Source organism: Corapipo altera, unplaced genomic scaffold (genome assembly GCF_003945725.1).
Source record: "Corapipo altera isolate COAL_440 unplaced genomic scaffold, ASM394572v1 67, whole genome shotgun sequence".
In the NCBI taxonomy this organism is placed as follows: Eukaryota; Metazoa; Chordata; class Aves; order Passeriformes; family Pipridae; genus Corapipo; species Corapipo altera.
Window position 1 is genome coordinate 1,117,039 of NW_020884906.1, and position 25,117 is coordinate 1,142,155.

General features: G+C 43.6%; 1 protein-coding gene across 6 annotated transcripts in view; it reads left to right on the plus strand.

Annotated features, from left to right (window-relative positions):
* ZDHHC8 (zinc finger DHHC-type containing 8) overlaps nucleotides 1-25,117 on the plus strand; it is a 114,173-nt gene that overhangs the window by 1,743 nt on the left and 87,313 nt on the right. For 3 of the 6 annotated variants that reach the window (XR_003529094.1, XR_003529095.1, XM_027652032.1), the window contains exon 1: nucleotides 4,063-4,268. Coding sequence is in view for 1 of the 6 variants with exons in the window: in XM_027652032.1 (XP_027507833.1) it covers nucleotides 4,165-4,268 (104 nt within the window). In the remaining 5 variants the exon portion in view is untranslated. Of the gene's footprint in view, nucleotides 1-2,437; nucleotides 2,551-4,062; nucleotides 4,269-18,141; nucleotides 18,335-25,117 lie in introns of those variants that run through there. The other 3 variants (XM_027652033.1, XM_027652037.1, XM_027652036.1) reach the window with 3 other exon arrangements.

Below are 25,117 nucleotides of genomic sequence, written 5' to 3' on the forward strand. Positions count from 1 at the left end.
AAAAAAAAAATGAAGGATTGGACTTGATGATCTCAGAGGTACTTTCCAACCTGGCTGATTCTCTGATCATTGTGGTGTAAGTAGTTTCTCATGGGGATCATTTAGGAATCAGTCTGTAGAGTTTCAAAGTCTCACAGTAAATGCAATCAGTGCAGCTGGGAAATTCTGTGCAAATGCTATTCTATGGAAAATATCTATTGGAAAACTCTAGAAAACTTTGTGGGATATCTGTTTAGGCCACTGAAAAGGTGTTATTAGCCAATAATTTCTTTATTTATCTGGTGAGAAATGAACAACTAAATGAAAATTGTCATATTAAAGTTCCAGTGGGTAACTTAGTAGGTCTGGCTTGTACCCAGAACTATCTGGCCCTGCTTGGACTTTTTGGCAGGACTGGGCAGCACAAGATGATCCAAATGTTCTGAGCACTGCAAATTTGAAGGAAAAATAGCTTTTCCTAACCAACTAGTTGCTGATCCTTGAGGGTTCTCCCAGCGACCCTGAACAGTTTGCAGGTCACCAGTACTGTGTGGGCTGGCAAATGCATTTAATGTAGTAAGCAAATCCAGTAAGAAAAGTAGAATTATTTATTGTGGTCACCGTTTAACAACAACAGCAAATATGAGCTAGGAGCTAAATTGCATAGTGACTGATAAAATATTCCAGGGATTTTCAGTACTTTCAAGTGTGCAAAATAAAAGAATTTTCTTAACCATGTAGCTAAGATTTCCAGCTAATAATAGTACCATGATTTGATATGAAAATTGCATTGCAATCCAGCTTTCCTGATGCTTGCTCTGCTGGGAGTTCCCTTTCATCTGCCCAGCTCGGAGTGGTGCCCTGCCACGTGGCTCCAGCACAGCTTCTGTGGTTGGCCCTTTCTCATTTGGGGTAAAACCTCTGAGTAAAATCTTGCAAGAAGACGTGCAATTACTAGCCATGTTCTGCCAGATTATTTTTAGATTGCTCTTTGTAGCTGTATTTGTTCTTTGTGTAGTCATTAAATCTTTCCCTAGCTCATGCTGCCATTGCTGTTTACCTCAGTGCTGCCAAAACCTTCTGGCACACTGATTAGGTAGTGTGAATCCAGAAACTGCAGTCCTTGAAATAAAGGTGTTCCAGGAGAGCAACTCTGAGACATGTCTGTTCTGCTTTAGTCAAGTCCTCCTCAGACATCTCCACAGTTTGACTGGTAAAGTCATCTCATGGCTTTAAATACACTTGGCTTGTAACACAGATTGAGTGTTGCTCAGCAGTGCTTTATGCTGTCTTGAAAACAGACTGTTCTCCAGAGCTGGAGTGTTAGTGGGAAGGAAAGGAGGTGAACTGCTGGACACCAAATTACAGAAAATTATTGCCTTCTGATAGTTAATCTGTGATGTGCAGCAGAAAAAAGTAATCTCAGGGTGCTGTTCAGCGTAGCCCTGTAGACCCGTAACAGAGACTGTCTCAGCCACCTTCTGGCAGTGCTGCAGAAGGTGCACCTGCACCGTGCACAGCACAAGTGTTGGGATCCAGGGGATGGCTGTGCAGCCCAGCCCAGGCTGGCACAGTGTTCTTCAAGATCAGTTGAAGTTTGGAGAAGTGCCCCTTCTTGTTGCTGTGAAAGCTACAATTCTTTGTGCCCTGACTCCACATACACAGTTTTATCTTTAGTCTCCATCTATAGAACTGTTGTGTGCTTAGGAGATATAAAAAAGACCCAAGTTGCTGCTGAGAACCTCCTTTCAGAACAGGAGTGGCTTGAAAGACTGGCCCTCCAAATAGGGGCAGATACAGCAAGGTCAGCATTAGTGTGTCAGAGTGAAGGGGAAACCATTCTAAAGGGTGGAATGAGCAGAAGCCCTGAATCCTCCCCACCTGCAAAGCTGCCTTTGACAGACTTTCTAGAGAGGGAGAAATCCTAGTGGGAAAAGACAACTGAAAGTACTGAGGTGTGGATTGGGCATAGTCTTAAGAATAACTCCTGTATTCACATGAAGGAATGTTACTGTCCCAGAAGGGCTTTGACAGTAAAGATAATGAAATCTAAAATCATCAAACTTCAAATATGTATCTTAAAATGAGCTTGTGCTTATTGCTTCCCAACTCCTGCTAGAAACTTGGCAGGATGCTTATGTGGCTCACCTAGAAAGGAAACAGGCATGTCCATGCTAAAAATGCAGATATGACTTTTCTCTTGGGAGAGAAGTTTTTCAAGCCCTAAGAAATGCATTTGAGTAATTCTCGTACTGTCCATTACAGGATGCTGATCAAACATCAAAACTGGTCTATAATGCTGCTTAGGATAATATTTTCTAGTTTAAAATATCAGTGGAAAATTAATCAGAGTTCTGTTTGCAACTAAAGTTCTTCACCAAGACTGTTGCTTGAGTGGGAAGGAGGAAGGGGCTTGAACCGATTTAAGGGATAAAGTCTCTGCTTTTTGTCATGCAAGTGGTGCTAAAGTAACTCCTGACCTGAGTGCTCCTGAGATGGATCTTCCAGCCTAGTTTTGAAGAGGAACCCAGTCCCCTCCTTGGAGATCTCTCAGCAATACCATCAAACCTGGTAAGTGACATACATTGAGAGACTTGCTTCCCAAGGATGCTTTTGATCCAGCTCCCGGAGCTAGCTGTGCCTCAAGGCTTTCAGATTATTATTATGCAGAGCCTGGTTCTGTGTGAAATTGTTGACCTTTTGATTAGTTACACGGATTTTAAGAATAATTACTTTCAATAAGCTGGCATGACAAGGAGTAGCGAAGCATAGGAAACATTCAATATCCCCCAAGCATTTAAAAATAACTTGAGTAGATGTTGTCCCTCCCTATCCTCATAAATCTAAGTCTGGTGTTTGTTTTCAGTTGACATTTTTAAAGTTATTCTAGAGGGCTAGAGAATATATTTTTTTTCCTCTGGTGGTTTGGTTTTTGTTTTTTTTCTGACGTGGGGCAGTTGTTAGCAAAAGCTGAGATTTCACACAGCCATATGTCCTAGGCTGGAACTGGCTGGCTTTGTTAATGCTGATGCTCACAATTTTTTTTTTTTTTTTTTTTTTTTCAAACTGCAGAGTTGAGGACCCCTATGGCTTTTTGGTTGGGTTTTACTTGTTCGGTTCTTAAGACCGCTAGAACTGGAGTCCCTTGAAATGAGAAATGGCAACATCCTTTCAGAGGAGAACTGCAGTGGGTACCTTCTAGGGCGAGCTTGCTTTTAACAACCAGCAGATGCTGCAAATGTGGCTTTTGTTGTCTTACCAAGTGGTTACTTTATCTTCGCGTTGGCAGCTGCCAAAGGGGGATTAGCTGATGGAGGGAGCAAGCTGCAGCTCCTGGTCTGGATTTCTAAACTTCCCGGTGGCCTTGGACCAGTCTCCCCATGTGAGGGTTTCCTCCTGACCAAGGCGAGCTGCTGGGTGGTGCCCCGAGCGTGAACACAGGAGCCATTCACACGCTGCTCTCGAGAATGCTGATTCGGTGAACTTCCTGACGTTACCTTAAATTACCTCTTCTGTCTGCCTCTTGATGCTAATGGATAGATTTTAAAAGAACAGAGCATAGTGCCATTTCAGTTATGCTCGCGCTCAGTTATTAATTTTGGAATCGGTTAAATTTGGCAGAGTGCAGCATTCCCCTTAACGTCGTGACTCCGTGTTTGGCAGAATAAAAAGCAGGGTTTATTGGCTGAGCTGCAGCGCACGGTCTGTGCCGAGCCGGCCCCGTCCCGCAGGGACCCCCCGGCCCCGCTCCCTGCCGGGCCCGCGGTGCTGCAGCGTCTGCACCGCCTCCCTCCCTGGGCAGGGAGCTCTGCAAGGGCTGTCGTGTCCTGCACAGGGAGCTCCAGACATCGCCTTTTTTTCTTGTAACAAGGAGAGAACCGGCCCCGCGCTGCCCGCAGGGGCTGCCCCGCTGCAGAAGGGCGGCGGCGGCGCCTCGTCCGCCCCGGGAGCTCCCGCAGCCCCGCTCGCCGTCTCCCCGCAGCGCTACCTTAAGGGGCTGGTTGACATCAGCCGAGTGGGCTGGGCGGTGTGGGTGGGATTTCCTGTGCTGGAGGTCAGCTGCTCCCGTCCCTCTCCCGTCCCTCCCTGCCGCCCGGGTCCCGCTCTCCCCGCGCCGGAGGGACCCGCATCCTCCCGGCGCCCTCCTCTCGGGTTGGATTTACACAGTGATGTGTAAGCTACAGGATGCCCAGCAGCACTGGAAAGAGGTTTAAACCTACTAAATACATCCCGGTCTCCACTGCAGCTGCCTTATTAGTGGGTTCGACTACTTTATTTTTTGTTTTCACGTAAGTACGGCTCTGGCGGAGGGGGGGCCGTGCTGGGGCCGCCCGGCCCGGCGGGGGGAGGCGGCGGGGCTTGACAGCCCCCCGGGCCCCGCCGCTGCCGGTCCCGCTCCCCGCCCGCCGCCCGCTCTCCCTGCCCGGCTGCGCTTTGCAGAGGCTCACGATCGCTCCGTGTCGCGAAATGTGCCTGACAGGCAGATCCACCATTTCGTGGCACACAAAACCCGTCCGCCTCCCGCCCTGCCGGCGGTGTGCGGCGGAGCTGCCGGAGCCCCGCGGCCCCTCGGAGCAGCCCCTCGGAGCGGGCAGGGCTGGCGCGCTGGGGAGGTGCAGCCCCAGCCCGGGGCTCAGCCGGCCGGAGTCTCTGTGCTCAGGGAGGCAGCGCTGGCCTCCTCCCTCAGTCTCAGGGTTCATCCGGCAAAGCCTCTCCAAGTGGAAGGAATCCTATTCTAGGCATTACCCATTCTACATATTTTTATGTAACTGTTCCTGAAAGGCTGAGGATCTGATGAACAAATTTACGTTTGCTTGAAGGAGAGACGGGGAAACTTTTTTCCCCCCCTTTCTGTTTCCTCTTCTCTCATTGCCTTCTCCCTTAAATGCGGGATTGGGCTCTGGCGGTCGGCTCGCAGCTCTCCTGTAGTTCCATTAATATGTGAGTGCTGTAGTGCCTCGGCTGTTTTCTCTCCCTTTCCATACACTGGAGTTCTGTCGCTCGTAAACCCTTCCTGTGCGGGGGCATCGGCAGCCTCTCTGCAGAGGTGTCAGTGTTTCCAGAGAGATGCTCTGAAAGGAGCCTGGACCAAGCTGCCTTTTGGGAAGGTGGAAAGACGGCTATTGCATATTGAGATTTATTGTTTCATTTATTTTGAAGTTTTATTATTTCTGTTTTCCTTGTTTTGCCGTTGCTATTTTTTCACCAAGCTCAGTGAAGCTGTTGGAAGCAGAAGGCTCTGTAGGAGTGGGAGTTATGTGTCTGTGTCATTATCCTTCGTGGTTTGGCTGTGATATGATTCTTGATGTTTCAAAATGCTGGTGTGGTAATCGCAATGTAGGATTTCAGAATAAATGTGGATGTTGTTTTGTCTAACAGTTTCTTAAATCAGAACAGATTTTGACACTGAGTAACGCTCTTGACTTGGTGTGCCTTTATTTCTCATTGCTTGTTTTCAATGCATTTGATATGAAGTAGTGGTGACTCCTTTCAGGATATTATACTGTGTCAAGAACTGGTCAAGCCTCAAGAACTGATACAAGTATCTGCCTATCATTCATCATTTGGGCATCTAATTATAGCTTGGTGCTTGCAGGCAAACACAGGACAGAAGTTGGCTTTTGTGATGAACTTGGTTAACACTGGTGTGGGGAATATTAAATGGTTGCACAGTTGAAAAGAAAAGGGGGTCTTAATGCCGTCATTTGTTTTTTCTGCTGCCTGGGGAATGGATGTGTGCTGAGGCTGTTCTGGAAGCTGGATGCTTGTTTTCGTATGATACTTCCAGTGTGGAGCTACAAATTGCTTAGTGATGTAAGACTTTCCTGGTAACACAGTTGTTGTTGAAACATCCTTTTGGCAGCAGGACATCAACAGAGATGTTGGTTTTACAATTTGTTATTGTACGAAAGAAGCAATTGGCTTTAATTCATCACCGAATCTCAAACTTCACTCTGCTCCCTCTGTTATCAGTGAATAATTACATGCAAAATGAACTATTTTAAGGATCTCTCCATATTGTAACTTGGCCTGTGTATCTTGAAGTGTTAGTAAATTTTTTGAGGACTGTCCCAGACATACGTTCCCTGCTGCTGCCAAGTCTTGTGTGTAATAAAAGTAACACATAATTGAGCAACTGTTGCCAGGCAGGATCTGAAGTCCTGTCCATTCAAAAATACTCAGATGAATTTGTATGGAATTGTTGTTTTTCATGCTGAGCAGTTTTAGTAAAATCTATCTATGTTGTGCCATCACAGCAAGCAGTACTCATGACATTAGTGTCTGTTGTGTGGTGCTGGGTTTTTTCCCCTTTTCCTGAGCATTTCCATTTTTAGCTTTTTCCACAGGCAGGGTTTTGTGTCTTGATCTTTTTGTTGTCATATGTTATTAAAGGCTGAGATAAATCTGAATTTTCAGGTGTGTTGATTTGCACAACTTGTTTGATGTTGGATAAATCTCTGATAATGCAGCAGTTGAAACGCTGGCCTAAAAATGCTTTTGATACAATCCATGCTTGCTTGTCAGAGCACAAGAACTTAATCAAATGGAGATTTACATGTGTGTTTATTACCTCCTTATTTGTGTTAATTATCTGTAAGGCTGCTGTGTCTGTAATGAAGTAACCTGTATATAAATACATGAAACCAAGGATGGATGGAACTCATATCAAATTTTGGGTGCAGATCAGCTCAGTGAGATATCAGGGATTTGAGCAACTTCAGTGTGGTGAAACACAATAACAGTGGTTAAAAATATGTGGAAAAATGGAATAATAACTATTTTTAAACCACTAACTGAATAGAAAAAAAATCCTTTTAGGGCACTGGAAACACTTCTGAATAAATGTATGAAAACAGAGGACCTGACTTGGCTTTCTCCCTAGACACGTTTTGGGCTCAAGCCATGTGTTAGGAGTGTCTTCTGCTGAATGAAAAGCTCTTTGAACTTGAAGGGCAGGGTTTGCTTTTTTGCAGTGTGATCTTTATTTTTAGCTTTTGTCCAAACACCTTTGCTAAAAAGCAGCACATAAAGACTGGAATACACAGTGTCCACTATTAGTTCATGGTGGTGTTGATCAGTGCTACTGTTAAGCTTTGGGAAAATTCCACTATATGTTCTCCTTTATTCTTTTTCCTCAGCTAACTATTTAGGATTCTCTGTTACATTCCTTCTGGTTTTATGAGGGGGAACTAAACTGTTTAGCTATCAAGATTATTGCCTGGAAAGGCAACTAAATATTGCAGTTGTATTACTACAGGCTTTTAGCACTCCATGTGTGTTCCTTCAGTAATAAATACAGTGTCTGAGTAGGTGGTCTAATTTGTCACAGTGAGAGAGTAAACAAGCATTAACTCTAAGCATTATGAAGGAACATATCAATAATGTTATATAGAATGATTAGGTTAATTTACTTATATGAACAAATCAAATGGCATAATGAAGGAAGAACCAATTCTTCTTAACGCTGCGAGAATCCAGAGTGAGTCAGTTCTAGCAGACATGAACTTTTCTACCAAAACCTTTTTTTTCTTGGTATTTCTCATCAGGCTTTTTGTTAGAGATAACAACCTATTTCAGTGGAGTCTGCCTTGGACTCCCAATGGCTGTGATGGAAACCTGAGGGGGATCACTCAAAAACCCTGAGTTTTAAGAACTTGCCACCTTATTTTAGGCTGTGTAACTTCAGTCTTAGTAGAGAATGCAACTTAATTATCAGTATGCAAAATGTCACCCAGTGAACGGTTGGAATCAATGATCTGAAAGGACTTTTCCAGCCTAAATGGTTCTGTAGCTGTTCTGGAGCTAATAGTTCTCTTCACCTGTTTAAATTGGCTCCTTACTGTAGTTGTTAGTGCTGAGAACCCCGGGGTTAGTTCAGCAGCTGCAGTGCTGTAGATTACACAGCAAGCTAAAAGCATATGGTTTTAAGGGAAAACTGTGGCTCATTTTAGTAAGGAGAAAAAGCTTGTCATTCTTCCTGAATACTGCAGACTAGAAGTTTCTGATAAAATACCCATTTTCAGACTGTAATTTCTGCAGCATGCAGCATCTCTGAAGTACAGTGGAAACATGGAGCCCATGACAAAGGTCCCGGTGCCACTACTTTTTTGATACAATGGTAGCAACACTGCTGTATATTATTCCTTTAAATGGGATAATAAAATGGGTAATTTTCTCGATGAAGTGAAAGCACAAATAAGGTGAAAACTCATTCAGTCAGTACTGAAAATGAGACTTCAACTTAGTTCTTAACAGTCATAATGGGAGATAATCATAGGTGTGCACCACAGACAGCTGCAGTTGGCACTCTAATGCAGGCTGTGCCACAGGGAGTTTGATACCAATAACCTGCAGGAAATGACTGAGGAGTGATAAACTGGTGTAGAAGAGCAACTGAAGTTGCAGTAGGGATGGAAAGGCAATAGAGAAATAACCTGTACTTGTGCTGTTCCCATGGCTGGCAGACTGTGCTCTAGAGCAGGCCTGGGGGACTTACCTTAACAGGAAGGAAAGCTTGGTTTCAATTGATCAGTTTACAGAAAAATTGGTATTCTCCCCACATTTGTATGTGATGTTGCTGTGTTTTATGAACTAGAAAGACTCAGCATTTCTGTAGCTGTGTATGAATTCAGATACACTTGAGATAAATGCACCTCTTAAATCATAAGCACTACCCTGCTCCTGCAATTATCTGATCCTGCACTGGAACAGCCTTAAAATAAATATGTAACAGCACTTTAAAGTTCAAAACTATAGTTACCATCCTGGATGGTAGTTAATGGAAATATAATTATATATGTACCTAGAGTTCTTGAACTATCTGTTGGATCTTTTCCTCCCATGGCTTGCATATGCTCACAGATCAAAAAAGGGAAGGTATCATCTGCTTTTTGGACTTGAGTTTGTTTAGTCACTAGCAAAGGTCAAGCTAATAGAAGATTATCTTTGCTTTAGTGAATTTGATTTGCATCCAAAATGTTTTTCTTACCTGAAGTATTTTAAAGCCTTCTGTAAACTCCAGTTCCAGCTGTTCAGATGTTCACTTCTGCCAGTTCAGTGTTCTGATTTCAGGTAGAACAAATGATAAAATGTGATTTAAAATGAACTTTAAGGCTGACTTCACAAGCACACACTGATTTCAAGCAGTGCAGCTTAACCTCCTGCGATATCTTAACATTTTCCATGTTAAATGCATCTTTAATGGCAGGCTTTTCCTGTCCACTCTACCTGGGATTCAGAAGAGGGGACGCTTCCTCGGTTGACCTGAGTCATCTCAGTTGTCACGTCCATCAGCTTCTGTAAAATATTTACTTTTGTTATGACAAAGAAATGTCCTTTTAAGCTGTGGCAATTTCATCTTGCTATATAATTTTTGTAAATAGAATCTAGACAAACTTGTCATGCAACATAAGACAGGCAGTCTCAACAGGAAAATAGATTTCACTGAAGTGTGAAAAGTTTTTTTGTTTGCTGAGGTTTTTTTTTTTTATGCTCTAAGAAACCTCAGTTTTACTGCTTTTAACTAGTTGATTCTATGATCTTTGCTTCCAAGGGCACCGGCCAGGTTGGCAATACAGGACATTTCTGAAAGCTATTAAATGTCACCCCTTTAGAAAAACCCCTTGATATTTATTATCAACGGGAATATTTTTTCTTCCTGTAGTTTGAGAAAGGGAGAAGGAGGCTCATCTTTGGTGGTGGCAGCAAGTGGCTGAGTGTGTTGAGCTCTCTGTGTGCAGCCACTGCAGGGGCGTTTCAGTGCTCACTGTAAATCCTGGTTTAAAAAGGCAGAAGAGCTGCTGCAATGAAAGTTATTCCTGTACATGGGCCACAGCTGTAGTCAGTGTGTGATTTATGCCAGGAGCAGCCTCCTTTCTATTTTACCTAATAAACAGAGATTAAGGTCATCTGGAAATAGGAAAGAGAGTGTCTCAATTAGATCAGGGTGGGCCTCAGCCTTTGTACATGAATATACAAGCAATTTTTCTATTTCTGTTTAAAGTTCTTTTCAAGATGCTAATATAAATACTCTCTATGTTTGTCCAAGTATGCCACACGTGTGTCCTCTTATAAATAGAACCAATCTCTGCAAAATTGTTCAAGCTCAGTTGGTTGGTTAGTAATGTAAACTAAGGGATGTTACTGCTCAAAACACAAAACTTAAATTGAGAAGCAGATACATGTGGTGCCCTTGGAGATCTGATTTTTGAGGTTCATTACCTGGGGTGGTTGCTAATTATACACATAACACTGTTGTGTAAACAACTTACTCTGCTGCTGCTTGCTTCTCAGCTAGAATGAGGTGTAGAACCCCGTGGTGTGGGGATCTCTGTGAGACCTGGGAAGGGTGGCCTGGGACAGGTTTTCTGGGCTTGCTTTACTTAGAGTATAACCTACAAGGAAACTTTGCAAGGCCTACAGAGGGAAACCATGAGTGTTGTTTAGCTTTGCACTGGAAGATGTCAGGAATTCAGCAATAAGGTGGCACAAGGCAATTTAGAGCACGAAGGAGATGTAAACTGGAGTGGGGGAGAAGTATCCTAAAAGTCACACAAGCTACACTTGTGTAACCAAAGCAAAAGTGGAACTCTGATTTACTGTCCTTTGATTCGAGCCAGTAGATACAAGACTTATTTCTCTCTAATGCCAGAGTAATGTTCAATTTGGCTGCACTGGTACAGAGCTGCTCTGAGTTGCTCATTTGTCAGTGGGAGCAGCTGATGACATGGAGAGGCAGGAGCGTGGGGGCTGAGGCAGCAATGCTGCAGCTTTTAATGGGAATTCTGTATTATTCTTTTGCAAAAATACCATACACTGGAAAAACCTACTCAGCCTGCATCTTATTTTACCGTGGAGGTTTTGGGGATCCTTGCTTGGTGATTGCAGTAATTAATTCAAATGAGTACACCACAGTGTAGTGTATACTACATAAATCTTCAGCCAGTAATCTGTATCCAGAAAGAGGATTTAATTAGTCACTGATTGTTCTTATGCAATTACTAATGCAATTTAGCTAGACTTGCTTCAAAAGCTGTCCAAAGTGCCTAAAATTCTGAGCTCTAAACCTATTATATAAACACTAGTGGGTACTTGATTCTTTGTTTTTCTCAGCATGGATATTATGGAATAAACTTTATGGTAACCCATACTTAGACACTGCGGTAGTTACCATGGTTTTCTGTTTGTGAAAGTGTAAACACAGAATTTGTGGACTTCAAATGTGGAATCCTTATGAAATACCTGTACTCTGCTGCTGTGTGTTGAGATCATCCAGTAACAAAGGACAGTGGAGCCAGGTGCAGGAAAAGTACCCCTTGAATTTTAGCTCTAAACCCCAAGGCAGCTGTCTGTGTGCACACCTGCACTGTTTTGGTGGGTACTTCAGTGGCACGTGAAGTGCATCATTAGGAAATGCCCTTTGTTGCTCTGTAGAGCAAGGCAGGCAATAGGAAGATGGGAATACATGAAATACAGATTTTTGTCAAGCCACATGTAGAATGATGTCATTTTCTGATGAAGGGAGGCGTTCATAGAGGCAGACTGCTCAGTCATTCCCATGGAAATAAGGTCTGTATGTGCCACTTTGAAGTGTCTGCTCTCCAGAAAACCCTGGTACTCACTCAGACTAAACTAATCACAGAATATTCTTAAATGAGCAAATTATTTTTTAAGTTGGAAGCCCAACAAAGCAAGCTCGAGACTGCTTAAATGTATAAGGGCTTTCATAAATAAAGTCAGACAAAGCCTTACTCTCTCAGGATTCTTAAAACTAAATTGGCATTTACATTAGCTCTTATTCATGTCTTCAGGGAAATAATCCAATGTAATATCAATATCAACACAATTTAAGTACAGTGCTGGGAATAAGGAAAGCTTGGACATTTTTATAAACAAGCATAATTTTAATTTAAACTTGGGTCAATCACAGAACTGCTTCAAAGTGGAAAAGTTCAGCTTAAAATTTTTCTGTCTACTCTGCTCCCAGTCAGCTAGGAGAGGCAGGTATTTTCTTATGGAAAAACACTTCCAGTCCCCCTTCTCAGCCAGCTCAGTTTCAAAAGTTATTTAGGATTATTTTCATTGTGAATAACCTCCCTTTCAGTTCTTTATCCTGAGCAAGATCTCATTCTGCATGTTTAGCTTTCTCTGAGGACTGATGTTTGCCCCAGCAATCAGACTCTCCAGATGTGTTGTGATCTAATAATGCTGTGGTTAACCCCTGTCTGCTGTCAGCAGCTGCTGAGCCACCTCCTGTGTTTTCCCAGCAGCCAGCATTTGCTGGGGTGGTATCCTGGCTCCAGCAGGACCATCAGTTGGGAGGTGGGTGTGCTCTCCCTCCAGGGGTTTGTGTCTGGCATTGGGCTCAGGAGCCACTGCCTGGAGACTTCCCTGGGGAACCACACTGTTAACTTGGCTTCTCCTCCAACATTCCAAGGCACGACGAGGGAACAGGTACTTGTGGATGTCTGTATGATCATCCTCGTGGTCAAACCTGTGACTTTTACCAGTAACTCTGGGTTCTTGTCTTGTTTTAAATGATCAGCTCATTTCTCCATTGTCTGGTGCATAAGTCTCACATCTTGCTTTTCTCCTTGAAGACTTTGCTGCATCCCCTGCCTTATCACCTGGCCACGTGCAAGCAATTACTATTCCAAAGGGTCTCTCCTTGAATGGACAAAGTATGCTAGTTACTCTGCAAAGAACCAAGTACAGTTGGTTCTTTGTGTAGTAAAGCAGCTCTAAAGACACATTTCATAGTAGGTATATAGTTTTTAACTTGATCAGTGCACAAGTAGGTTGGCTTAGCACATACTGCATCTTGTGTAAATGGCTAACGAGTCTGTGGCAAAAACAATAAAACCATCAACGGGCACTGGATTTTTTTTTTTTTAATGACCAAGTTTTGCTCATTCCGTAGGAAGATGTGTATAAAATGGCTGCTTTCTGACATATAGTACAAGTCAAATAGATATTAAGGCACTGAGTCTAATGAGGCGACTTCTAATTCATGTACAGAAGTTGTAGCATCTGCAGCAGCAAAGGGGATTAATATTTGCCACAGAAATTTCACATTACAGGAATAAAATAACAGGACACTTAAATCTGCATGAATGTACGAGTGTGGAGCTATATGTACTAAAGCTTCCTTGTCTCTCTTGAAAAGTTTAATGGTAACATTGTAGTCTTTAAACTTTCATTTGTATGTGATTCCACAATGACTAATTACTTTTGCCAAGTAATTTTTCTTGCATTGTATTACAAATGCTAGTGGGATAGAGCTAAACATGATATCTGTGGTTTGAGAACTGAAAAATTAATGATTCCTTCTCTAGCCTGCTGTGTTTGATTTATAATTCATCTCTGATAAGAGACATGCTCTTCTGAGCCCGCTGTCATCTCTCCATTTACTATCTAGGTGGGTGTTTTTTAATTCTTGCCGTGGTGGATGTTGGGGAGTTGTGAATTCTGGGCTTAGAGTGCTCTTGAAGAAGTAGGTTTCCAGACCCCCATTTTCTTCACCTCTCATTTCTCCTCTGTGGGATCTGGCCCCAGGACTTGTGTTGACCCCAAACCTCTCAGCTGCTGTTGCTGCCATGACCCTTGATTCTGAGCATAACCCAAGTACATGGTTCACCTTTCAGAGGCCCTTGACAGCAGGAGGGAATGGAGAGCTCCAAGGGTTCTGAGTGTCCTGAGTAGCTGCTTACAGCCACTCTCCATCTCAAGGAGTGCCACAGCTCTGAACTCAGCACTAACCCTTCACACAACACCTCTCTCACTCCTCTGTTTGGTCTTTAGTCACTCTGGAACTTCCTGGGCTATTTGGCTGCCTCTTGTCTGCCTCTTACACTGGCTTTTTTGCTGTTCTCTGCCTCTCTCTTGGCAGGTGACCTCCAGGTCAGTCTGTTCAGGTAGTTAAGGCCTTTTGCCCAATACACACAGCATAGGCTGATCCACTGTTTACCTTCTAAAATGCCAGAATAGAGGCATTACAAGGTGCAATTCAAAATCCAATCCCATCTGTTGAGCTGGAGTGGCTTTTATGAGTTGATGAAACAACTCTTCTGTATTGAAGCTGTAAGTGCTCTCTGTGGGCCACTGTCTTTACTGTGACTCACACACACTTGGCATCCTCTCCAGAGAAGCTGACCAACATTTCCATCTTCTTCCCCACTGAGAAGTTCTGTACTCTTAGGCTGTGAATTTATTTGCTCCAGAACAGTGACCTGAGTTGCAGCTGGTCCAAAGGGAAAGAGATGTCTTGCAGTTTGCCAGTTCCATGGTCCTCTTCTGAGCACAGGAGAGCCCTGTTTAGTGGATTGAGGCACTGATCCTGCATTTTTGTGATTAATATGCTTTGTGCTTTTGTTTGCATCTCTCAGAGTGGCGTTATTTATTTTTGTTGCTTCATCTGCTTTGGAAATGAGAAAAGGTTATTTTGAGTGCAGTATCAACTTGGCATCATTAAAGAAGTGTCTCTTCTTGCCAGTTTTTTTCCTGGTTCCCCTAGAAATACGTTCCTGTTGGGCTGCTTCTGCCACTGTGTGTGTTGTGCTGTGTCTCCAGAGCAGCACACTCTGCATGTGTGATGCTGGCATGTCTGAGGAGGGGTTGATTCCCTTGGGCATGTGAGTCCTGCCAACTCCTCAGTTAGGAAACTTAAGGTTTCAATATACACTGTGCTTTTAGTCCCAGTTTGGCCCCTTCTTTTGGAAGGCATTTTTTTGGAGCAAGGAATGATATACTGCATTTTGTTGTGGTCTGTTTTGTTTGGGATTTTTTTTTAATTAAAAAAAGAGTTTATGGTTATATTCAAGTAGTTAATCAGTCTGCACCTCATTCAGACCTCTCCCCTTAGTTCCCTTCTCACTCTTTCTTACCATGCCTGCTTCAATAATCTGAGCTGCATGGGAATTACTGAGATGGGATCCAAAGCTAGAATCTGAATTTGATCTCCTGACATGCCCAGTAAAATCTCACTGCAAAATGATTATTCCAGGGTATCCAAGTGGCTGCCTGCTTGGTTTAAATCCCTTGGAGGGCTGTTGGTCCTCCTGGCTGATTGTGTTACTTCAGCTGCCTTTATGATCCACATGTCCTGGGCCTTACCCTTCTGAAAGAGGACTGCCTGTGGCCCAAGGACAAGATCCTGTTCTGTAACTCTGAAGTGATGAGCTTTTCAACAGAAAATAAAAAAAATAACATTCTTCAGCTTCCTCTTGGAAATGTCTGAATCATTTTGGTTAAAACCTTAAGTGGGACAGATACTTTGCTCGAAGGGCAGAGCTGGCAGAAAGACTGCAGCCTAACAGTTAATTTGGCAGAGTGATTCAGAATGGAAAATATGCAACGTTGGTGTGTACCTGTGCCCTCTCAGTCCCATCAACAGAACGCATTCCCATCAGCTTTTCCAGTGGCTGTTAGTCTGCAGATGCTTCTCTTCACTCCTCACTTCTCAAGTTGAACTCTATAAATTTCAGTAGATACTGGGCTCTCTCTCTGAAAGTCAGTCCTCTTAAATATGCTTCTTCTCTAGGGTGACAGTCTTAAAAATGTATTGTTTGCCTTTTTTTTTTTTCTGAGTTCAGAAAACAGCGATTTAAAGTAAATTATCTCTTAGAAGACACTTAGCCAAATGGGACACTGTGCCCATTTAAGTGGTAGGGGGCAGGATGGAAAGACAGGAGAGTGTAAATTGTGCTATTGTTAATTATTGTGCCATAGGCAAGGGTTTCTTTCGTTTTCCCCCCATCTTAACGTTTAGTCAGAGGAAATGTAACTACGGAAGAAGTTGCAGTGTGGGAAGGGATGTTCTGATTTCCATGGCAGTAACACAGAAGGTTTTTTATATATATACAAACACTTCACTATCACTTCCCTGATGTTACCTGTGATATTCTGAAGGCTGTTGGAGGGAAGGTACATCAAGGGAGGCCTAGACTGGGTCACTGCTGATTCTTACTCTGTACTCTTGTAGCCTTGACTAGGTCCATGTTCAGAAAGCAGAAACCTGTCAAAAGTCAATATATCTACACTGAATATCCAAATTATTAGTAGTGTTCTACATGCAGATTAGCGCTTTTTTTGTGCTTATTTAACTGAATCTTGGAATTAGCCTTCTAAAAATATTATCCATAAATGAACACAGGATGAGTGCTGTGCTAGGCACACTTAAAATCCTCTCATGTCTTTGAAATATAAAATTCTTTATTTTGAACTAAAGAAAATAGAAAGAAAAAGTCAGAATCCCTAAGGGGAAAGTACTGCATGTTCAGGTCTCTTGTCATGGCCTATTTGATTTATAAATATAAAAAAACCCGTTTGTGTTCTAGAGCTGGGGCTGGTCCAGCGTTCTCTGTTGTTCTCCCACAATGTGACAATCATCCAGAAAGCTTCCATGAGGATACAGCGGGATTTTGGGTGCATTATGGTATAAATGTATCTCTGGCTATAAACTGTCAATCTCCATTTTTGGGTGAGCCTTAAAGGAAGATTCAGGCACAAGGAAACAGACTTGTTTGGTGACAGTTCAGCATCGCTTCACTTGCCATGTATGATCACCCTCTCAAGAACTGCATCCTGCTGCGATGACAGTTTGCTGGAAACTCTCCACAGATTCATTGGAAGTTGGCTGAGCCCCAGCTCCACAAATTACTGGTCAGAAGAGACTGTTTGTAGGGCACAAATCTATCCAATTTGTAGTGTTGATTTGATTCTTTTTTTAATTAACACTTTAAAAAGTGTGTCAGCAGAGTGCCAAAAAGACAAGAAATGATCAGCTAAAACATTTTATTGCAGCATATGATGCTGTTTTATATTATCATAGGAACATGGCACTTAGATATGGCAATATTTTTTTTCTGTTACTTTTGTTCATTTTATGGTCAGCAGCAATTCGAAATAGTCTTCAGAACAAATGCTGGGGGTTTTGCCCTTTTTTCTTTTTACTTTTTCTCCTCAATTCTTATCTCCTTTCTCTGAATTTCCATTAAGTCCAGTATCTTGCTGAATTTAAAGCTAACAAGTTGAGATTTTTTTCCCTCTTTTTAATTTTTTTCACTGTAAGAGTGCTTTCTGTCTGGTGTTTCTGGCTTAAAGAGGTGATTGGCAGCTATTATGTAAAGAAGTACACTAGTCTGTAGTCCTCTGGAGATCCGGCAAGTGCTGTCAGGATTAATAAAATCTGGCTGGCTGATTTTTGATGAAATCATCTTTCTCCTTCTTTTTTGCTTTGAAGCATAATTTTTTCCTTTTTGTTTTTTTTAAGTACTGTTTCCTCAGTGCTCTATGTGAGACTGTAACTCCTCCATCCAGTCCTTCAGTACAGGACTATGAGGGTAGTGAACGTCAGGGTGAAAGATCAGAGCTCGTGTTGACAGCAGTTTAAACGTACCCTTGCTTATGTTTCCTGTTGTAATGTTTCCCATAGAGTTGCCAGTTTATAGCTTCAGATTTTGGAAATACTCTGTGCAGGGAGGCTGAGCCAGGTGCTGGAGCCACCACTACAAAGCAGTGTCAGTGCCGTGTGAGGACTTGGTGCTGCTCCCAGCCCAGCATGGGGCAGCCGGGGCGAATTCCCATTCAAAGCTGTCCCTCTGCCCTGCCCTTCCCAGGTGACCTCTGTTGGCTGGATGCCCACCCAGCCACTCTGGCACTCCTCCCCTCAACAGGACAGCAGAAAATAGGATGAAAACCCTCATGGGTTGAGATAAAGACAGGGACATCGCTTGCCAGTTCCCATCAGTCATGGACAAAACAGACTCAACTTGGGGAAAATTAATTTGTTGCCAATTAAAATACATTTGGATGGTAAAGAACAAAGATAAAACCTAAATGCCTTTTCCCCCATACCTTTTTTTTTTTTTCCATGACAGGCCCTCTCTGCTGCTCCTTCCCCCTCACAAGGTGTCTCCAGCGTGGGCTCTCCAGGGGCTGCAGTTCCCTCAGGAGACGTGCTCCACACGGGCTCCTCTCACCGGCTGCGTTCCCTCAGGAAATGTCCCCCTGCTCCTCCCTGGGTCTGCCCTGTGATGGCTGCAGGGGAAGATGCCTCAGTCTCCCCCTGCTCAGCCCCAGCTGCTCTCAGGGACATTTCTCACACTTTCCCCCTCACTCCGTGCAGGTTTTGCCCTTCCCTGAGGTGCCCCGGCCTGGCTGAGGGCTCGGCTGGGCCCACCTCACAGAGCCCCGGCAGCCCCAGCGCCTGGGCACGGGCACCCAAACCCCCCCAAAATAAACATTTCTACATAGGTGTTCCAGCACTTCTACATTTACGTGATTCTTTACATGCAGAAGGAGACTGTGACCAAAAAAAGCCCTTCTGACCTTCGTCATCCCACAGCTGCACCACAAGGTCAGTCAAACAAGTTGGGAGGCAAATGGATTTTGGGGCTTTTTTCTGCATACAGTCTACTTGGTTTTTAGCAGCTCTTAACAACCTCTCTTCAGGAGAATTGTCTAATGTCAGAGTGCAGCAGTGGCTCACTCTGATTTGTGAAATCCCTCAGAATTTCCGTTGTGATTCTGTGAGTCACACCAACGTGGCTCCTTCAGCTGTGACTCGTGTGCTCTGTTTCCATACTCCGTCACAGCTTCTCTCTCATGGTCCTGGGGTTGTCAGAGGCCGAGCTGGGGGTTTTATTCGAGCACAGGGCACATAGTACATCAGCTCTCGTGTTCTGTGAGCTGCTGGTGCAGGGGGGTCACTGGTGGAAGGCTGTGGCTGCACAGACGTGCCCCCACAGGGGCTGGCAGGTGCCCTGTGTACCCTCAGACATCACGGCACTGCTGCTGACCCGCGGCCTGAACACCTTGTGCTCCTGCTGACCTCTCAGAAAACCTGACGGGTTTAGTTTTAACACCTGTTGAATGCTGGGTTTTGGTTACGGGGATGGGATTTTTAGTGGAAACCTTCCAGAGAATTGCTGCCTCTGCCCTGAGGACAAGAAAAGGTTTGAAGATATGGAGGCTGCACACACTAAACACCCACTTAGTAGAAGGACAAAATGTGAAACATTTAGCAGGGATGTGTTTGGGTAACTTTGATGGCTGTACCCTGTTATTGGAAAGTATCCAGGAAGTGACAAGGAGGAATAATCATCTGTCAGTGCCAGGAAAAGTGACTAGGTCAAAAGCACTGTGAAAAATGAAGTTTCCAGAGCAGAAATACTAAAGCTTCAGCCTAGTTCACAGTTTCTTCTCTTCCTATCCTGAAGCACTCCATCATAATTGCCTTTGCTCATACTACACCTGTCAAGAGATGACACTGTTACACATTAAACTTGGTAGGTGTGACAGCAGTGTGTTTTGCCCTGCCACAACAGAGGCGGCTTGTGTCCATCTTTTAGTACTCGCCCAGGTCTACTACTTTTTTTTTCCAATCTAGAAATAACACCAAACAGTAACACATAGCATGTAAACTAAATAGACTGTCCTTCCTGGGCCCCTTTAAAAATACTGGAGAGCTGCTTTTAATGCCTCTGTTTATTTTGGTACAGTATCCAGACTGCTGGAAGTATGTTTATAGCATAGTCTAACGAGCTGAGGCTCCTCTCTAAGATTTCAGTGCCTCATGGCTGGATAGAAAAAGTTGATGCTAAATATGTATGCAAGACTCTGGCTTGCAGTAATAGTTCATGCCATGAGAAACTGCCTATTTAATGCCACCTGAGCTAAGTTTGAGCAGCAATTGTTCCTCAGCATATGACACAGTGATCCTCATTACTGCAGCTTCATTTGTGTCTGCAGTAGTCAGACTTAGCAACACCTGTGTTGTGAACAGCACCAATTACATTAGGTCGTCTGTATTTAACCTTGATGACTTCATGGGAAGCCATTTTAATTTGCTCTCTACCTGTGGAGCATGAATTCCAGGTCAACTTTGAAATCTGATTAATGATTTAGATGCAAGAAACGCAAGTATATGAAAATACTGTTCTTTATGTTGAACTGAAGTTATAATTCTGCTGTGAGTGCCTGGAGCACATTTAAGTGAGGTATAAGCTGCTCTTTACTGTGCTGAGGCTGACTGGAGAAGAGAATTGATCTGGAGTATAGAATAGCTTTTCTGTCAGTGTTTTGGCCAGCCCTGCTTAGTAGGGGCAGTAGTTAAATCTTTCTGAACTTCAACAGAATTTAGGCATTCAAATGATTTACAGATTTTTAAAAACATTGTTATCATACCATGACAGCATTTTAATGAACTACTTTTTAAAATTACAACTGGAACTAATATCTGCTGGAGTAGTAGCTCCTTCAGTACATAGCAGAGTTGTTGCCAGGAATATATTGAATATTTGAAGCCCAAATTGGATGTAGTGAGTGAGTCTAGTTGGCTCATTCAATAACTTGTTAGCAAAGCATAAAAATTCTACTGGAGCAAACTCATCTTGTGCTTTCGAAGAACATTCCTGTTCTTTATTAACAGATTGAAGATTGCTTAAGCAGTCTGGGGGCTTTGGGAGGGAATGTCCTTGTGTGTGCCTGCTACCTGGCTCTGATAGCCCACTGTGGGGTTGGGGTTTGCCAGTGCCCAGCTGTGCAAAGTGCTTGTGTTCCTCGCCACGCTCCTTCCTTCCCCTTTTCCATGCGGGAATTGCTGAGGGAGCAGCAGCTCCCTGGGGGCACAGCCCTGGCTGGCACCTGCAGCACCTGCTGAAAGGCAGGATGGTGTTGCTCAGGGATGACTCACAGGCACCTTAAACCTGCTCTGTCAGCAGCAGAAATCACAGCTTCCTGAGGCAGCCAAACGTGATCCGTGCGTACCGAGTTCCACCTCAGGCTGCTGCCCTTCCCTGAGCACCTGGCAGGGCACGAGGCTGTTGTCTCACTCTGGGCTGCACTGGACTGCCCCTGCTATTCACCTGAGCAGGTTTTCCTTCAGCAGGTGAGGCCCAAAGGAATGTTTTTTTTGGGAAAAGTGACTGTGAGCCACTGGTATTTAATGTGTTTAATTTATTTCATCAATGAGCTAACAGTGCTGTTCCTCACAGCAGTTATTTTTGCTGGCTTGTAGGACAAACCTGCACAGGAGGGAGGAGGAGCGAGAGGTAACGTGAATCTGAGTGCTTTGGTCGCTGTTCTGGGCTTTCATTTGGCACTGGCAATTTCAGAAGGGTGCTCAGGGGGTTGGCAGGGAGGTTTTGCTCCCCAGGAATGAGGCGTGAGAGACCTTCCTTTGAAGTCCTTGGGCAGCAAGAGCACAAGCCTGTCCTGCTGCTTCCTGTTTTGTTTCTGGGGTGAAATGTGATCCAGAGTGACCAGAGACAGGTGGACTCTGTCAGATGTCCAAAAGAAAAGGCTAATAAAAAATCAGATCCTAGGCTTAAGTGTTTTTTACACATGTGCCAAGCTATATAAAAAACCTGTCCTGCATTAGCTGTTTTAACACACATTAGAAAAATTAACTGACTCTCATGTATCATTTGGTGACTTCAGTTCTTTCTGTATACAAGCAGTTCCATTGATTTAAGGTAGTGCAAAAGGGTATTTGGAAGTTTAGTGGAACTAATGTGTTTCTTTGTGTCATACTGAAAGAATTATGAGTTCTTGAAGGAGCAAATAATGCAAAGGACTGAAGTTATCATGATGTTTGATTTGAAAGAAGAGACCTAGTTACAATATGGCTTTTTTATGTACCTGGTCCATCACTGAACAGCACATGTACAGAAGAAATTAATATTTTTTTAATATTTAGCACATGTTCTTGCATCTGCAGTACAACAAAGAAATTTTAAGTGATAAGCTGCACTACAGTGATTACTAGTGTCACTCCTCTAGCTGTGTGAACAACTAATCTTCTTAAGTGGGTGCTGGTCTGGATGGAGACCAGGACTGGGGATTTCAGGGTTGTAATTTGCAGCTTCTTCGATCAGTGGTGTGTACTGCATGATTTTTATATTCTACTTAGAAAATTTGAAAAGGCACATCCTCAGAAAGTCATGTTCTTAATGAAAAGTACAATTTACTTGGCTGGAAGTTTGTCTGTTCTTTTATCTGCTTTGTGGTGAAAGGGAGTGAGTACTTGGCCTTGATAAGCTCTTGTGCCAAGAGTTCTTTGGGGAAAAAAAACCACCATATTATGGCCTGTAGTTATTTTCAGCTGAACCTTGTTTGGGAAGCAAATAGAACTTCAGATTAAATAATTGCTCTCACTAGATTGAAGACATGTGGGTTTCTTCTCCACTATATGCTGCCTACTTGCTCAGTGCTTCAGTCTTACACTAAAATCTTAAGAGCCAGGATGCTCTTGGTTAATCAATGAAAATGGTTTTCATTGATCGCTGTGGAAAGAAAATAACTAACTGGTTTAATTAACCCACTATCATGTATATCTAGAAGAGTGCTTATTGATTTGCATGTGTTTAATTAAAACAAAGAACTTGCAGTTTTTGCAGCCCTTGTCTCCTCACTCTCTGCTCTGGGTAGGACTTCCCCAAGTGCCCATGTGCCCTGCACAGCAGCTCCTCTTGCTTCCCTCAAGCTGCAGCACCTGGGACTGGCACAAGGGCACAGGGAGCAGACACAGAGCTCCAGCTGGGCCTCAGAGCCACGGCAGCTGCAAGGGACACTTGAATTTTCTGCCCTTTGTTCTCCTGTCTGAGCAGCAAGCTTGGCTGGAATCAGATGACTAAAGCTGTAGGAAGCTACTATTTGTGCCATGTACTACGTTGTTTAGGACGGGCAGAAGGTGACTTACCCTGTGCTGCTTCTGAAAAAGGTGCCAGCCCTCCTCCCCTGTGGTGCCCCTTCACTCCCACTGTGTGCCAGCACCAGTCACTGTGGCACAGTGATGGTGGTTTCCTCCCGGATGGGTTGTCCTCGTCCAGTTTGCTGTGTAGCCAGTAGCAAGGAGGGTCTCTCTGCAGTTGCCACTGATATTGGCATCAAGTTTTCGTGGAGCAATGCCCTTAGCCTCCCTTGTGCATGGAAATCACCATTTTGAAATTTAAATTACAGGTTGCAGTGGCAAGCTACCTTAATGGTAATTATCCCCAACACTTCCATTCTAAGACCTCATTTTTAATTCTGTGAAACGAGCCATTTGGGTGAAGAAATGTGCTTCACGCTGAGGGATTCTGTGTGTGCTTAGGCTAAACCAGAATGATTTTAAGAAAAAATGTTTTTCCTGTCAGAATCTTCAAGTTCAGCCAGACAAAACCGTAGGGACTTGAAATGGGGCAAAAGGATCGCTTTTGTGCTTGGCTTTTTTCTGTCCTCACAAAGATCTTCCTAAACTTGGCTAAGTTCTTAAATCTCTATCAGAGCAGTGGGGTTTGTGTTCGGTGGCTCTTCAAGCTTCACTCTCCCAGAGCATGAGGTGCTGCCTCGGAGGGGTGCCCTGGCCTCAGGAGCAGCTCTGCACGCTGGAGGAGGCGTGGGGCAGGGAGGACACGGCTCACCTGGGGCTCCTTGCCCGGGCTTTGGAGCTTGCAACCAGCACAAGTGAGAGCAGAAACACTTCACGTGTCTTCTCAGCGCTTCTGAGGTGGGAGTCAGGGAACCAGGCAAGGGATGGGGGGAAGGCAGAGAGCCTGGAAAGTACCTGGGTGAGCTCTTGTCAGATCAATGCACAGTGACTGCAGTCTTGGTTTTTTTGAAAGAGCAATGTAATCCTGGGACTTTCAGCTCTGAGTGCTGCCAGCTTCATGTTATGTTTGCACTGCAGCTTTCCCTGACTGCCAAATGCCAGGGTCCCTGAAGAGTCAGGTTCTGGGGGGCACACAACATTGTGGGTTCCCATCTGCAAGGTGGAGAGATGGTAACAGCTCCTAGGGTGTTCAAATGATAAATGCTGATGTGAGCAGAATCTTCATATGAAGTTAATTCTAACAGAACATCCCAGCAGGAGAACAATTCTCTGTTGAGTCCAGAATGTGCAGGGCACACAGCAGGTATGGCCTGAGGCCACATGTGACAGGGCACAGTTACCTGCTCAGTGCAGGCAGCAGCCCTTTAGGGAACACAGGCAATAAAGAGATTAAATTTGGCCCTCTTGTTACATGCAAGTGACTTTAAAGATTCATGGACAGTTTTATTCCAGCAGTCCCAGTGTTCTGAGCGCTTGCTCTTACGCCAGTGTTGTCACTTTAATGTATTTTAAAAATATGATGGTGAATGTGAACTTTCAGTGTCGAGTTGCAAAAACAAGTGCTGGGCTTGGGGGGCTGTTTTTTCTTTTCCTCAGTCAATTATTAGGCTGAGGAAGGTGAGAAATCCAATATTGTATCTATCAAGTGGAAAAACTTAAAGGTTGTAAGCAATTTGAGTTGCCTTGGATTGATCTGAGTTTTTTCAGTGCATTTTTCCCGTATTGTCAAATCATCCCAGCTGATCTTGGAGCAAGTACGAGATGTTACTGCATGCAGAAATACTGGGAAAAACGCTTGCTTCCCCAAGAATTACAGTAAAGTCTATTAATCTTAGCACACAGCCTATTTTTACAAATAGAATTATGGGTTTCAGTTTGTTGTGGTCACATTTCTGCAAGACTATCCTGGATAGTTCCATCTCTCACTTCTAAAAAGGGGCTCGTATGGTGTATTAAGCAGTAAGCAGCATCATAAATTTAAGTCTTATATTTTAAGAACAAAACCTTAGGCCTCCTTGCATTCCCCATGATGTTTAATATTTCACAAGTTTGATTCTTTTGCAATCCTTTATGACTTTATAATTGTGGTTTTATGGATTTGAGTTCAAAAACTGATTTTTTTTTTATAACTTCAAATAGATTGGATGAAAGTAATTATTATTCTTTGAAATAATTACAAGCATAGCAACTATTTGAGACAGAGATAACTGGGATTTCAAATTCTTGCAGGCAAAGCTATTCACCCACCAAATAAATCAGTCCTGATGGAAAGGGGGAGAGGAGTAATCACCGTGGTTTTGTGGCACAATAAAATGAGGAGGATATTGTGTCCCAAAAGTCCTACTGCACAGATTTAAGATACCTTTTTTTTCTCCTAGTACTTTTAGCTAAGGATTGGGGGGGGGGGGGGAAGAGGTCAAACTCTGTCTCTCAGGCTGTGAGATAAGGATAAATAATTTCTTGTCTCAGTGTAATTCCCCCCTTTCTCTAAAAATCTTCAGAATGGTTTTTAGAATAAAAAATGTATTGTGTTTGAGAAGGCTAAAC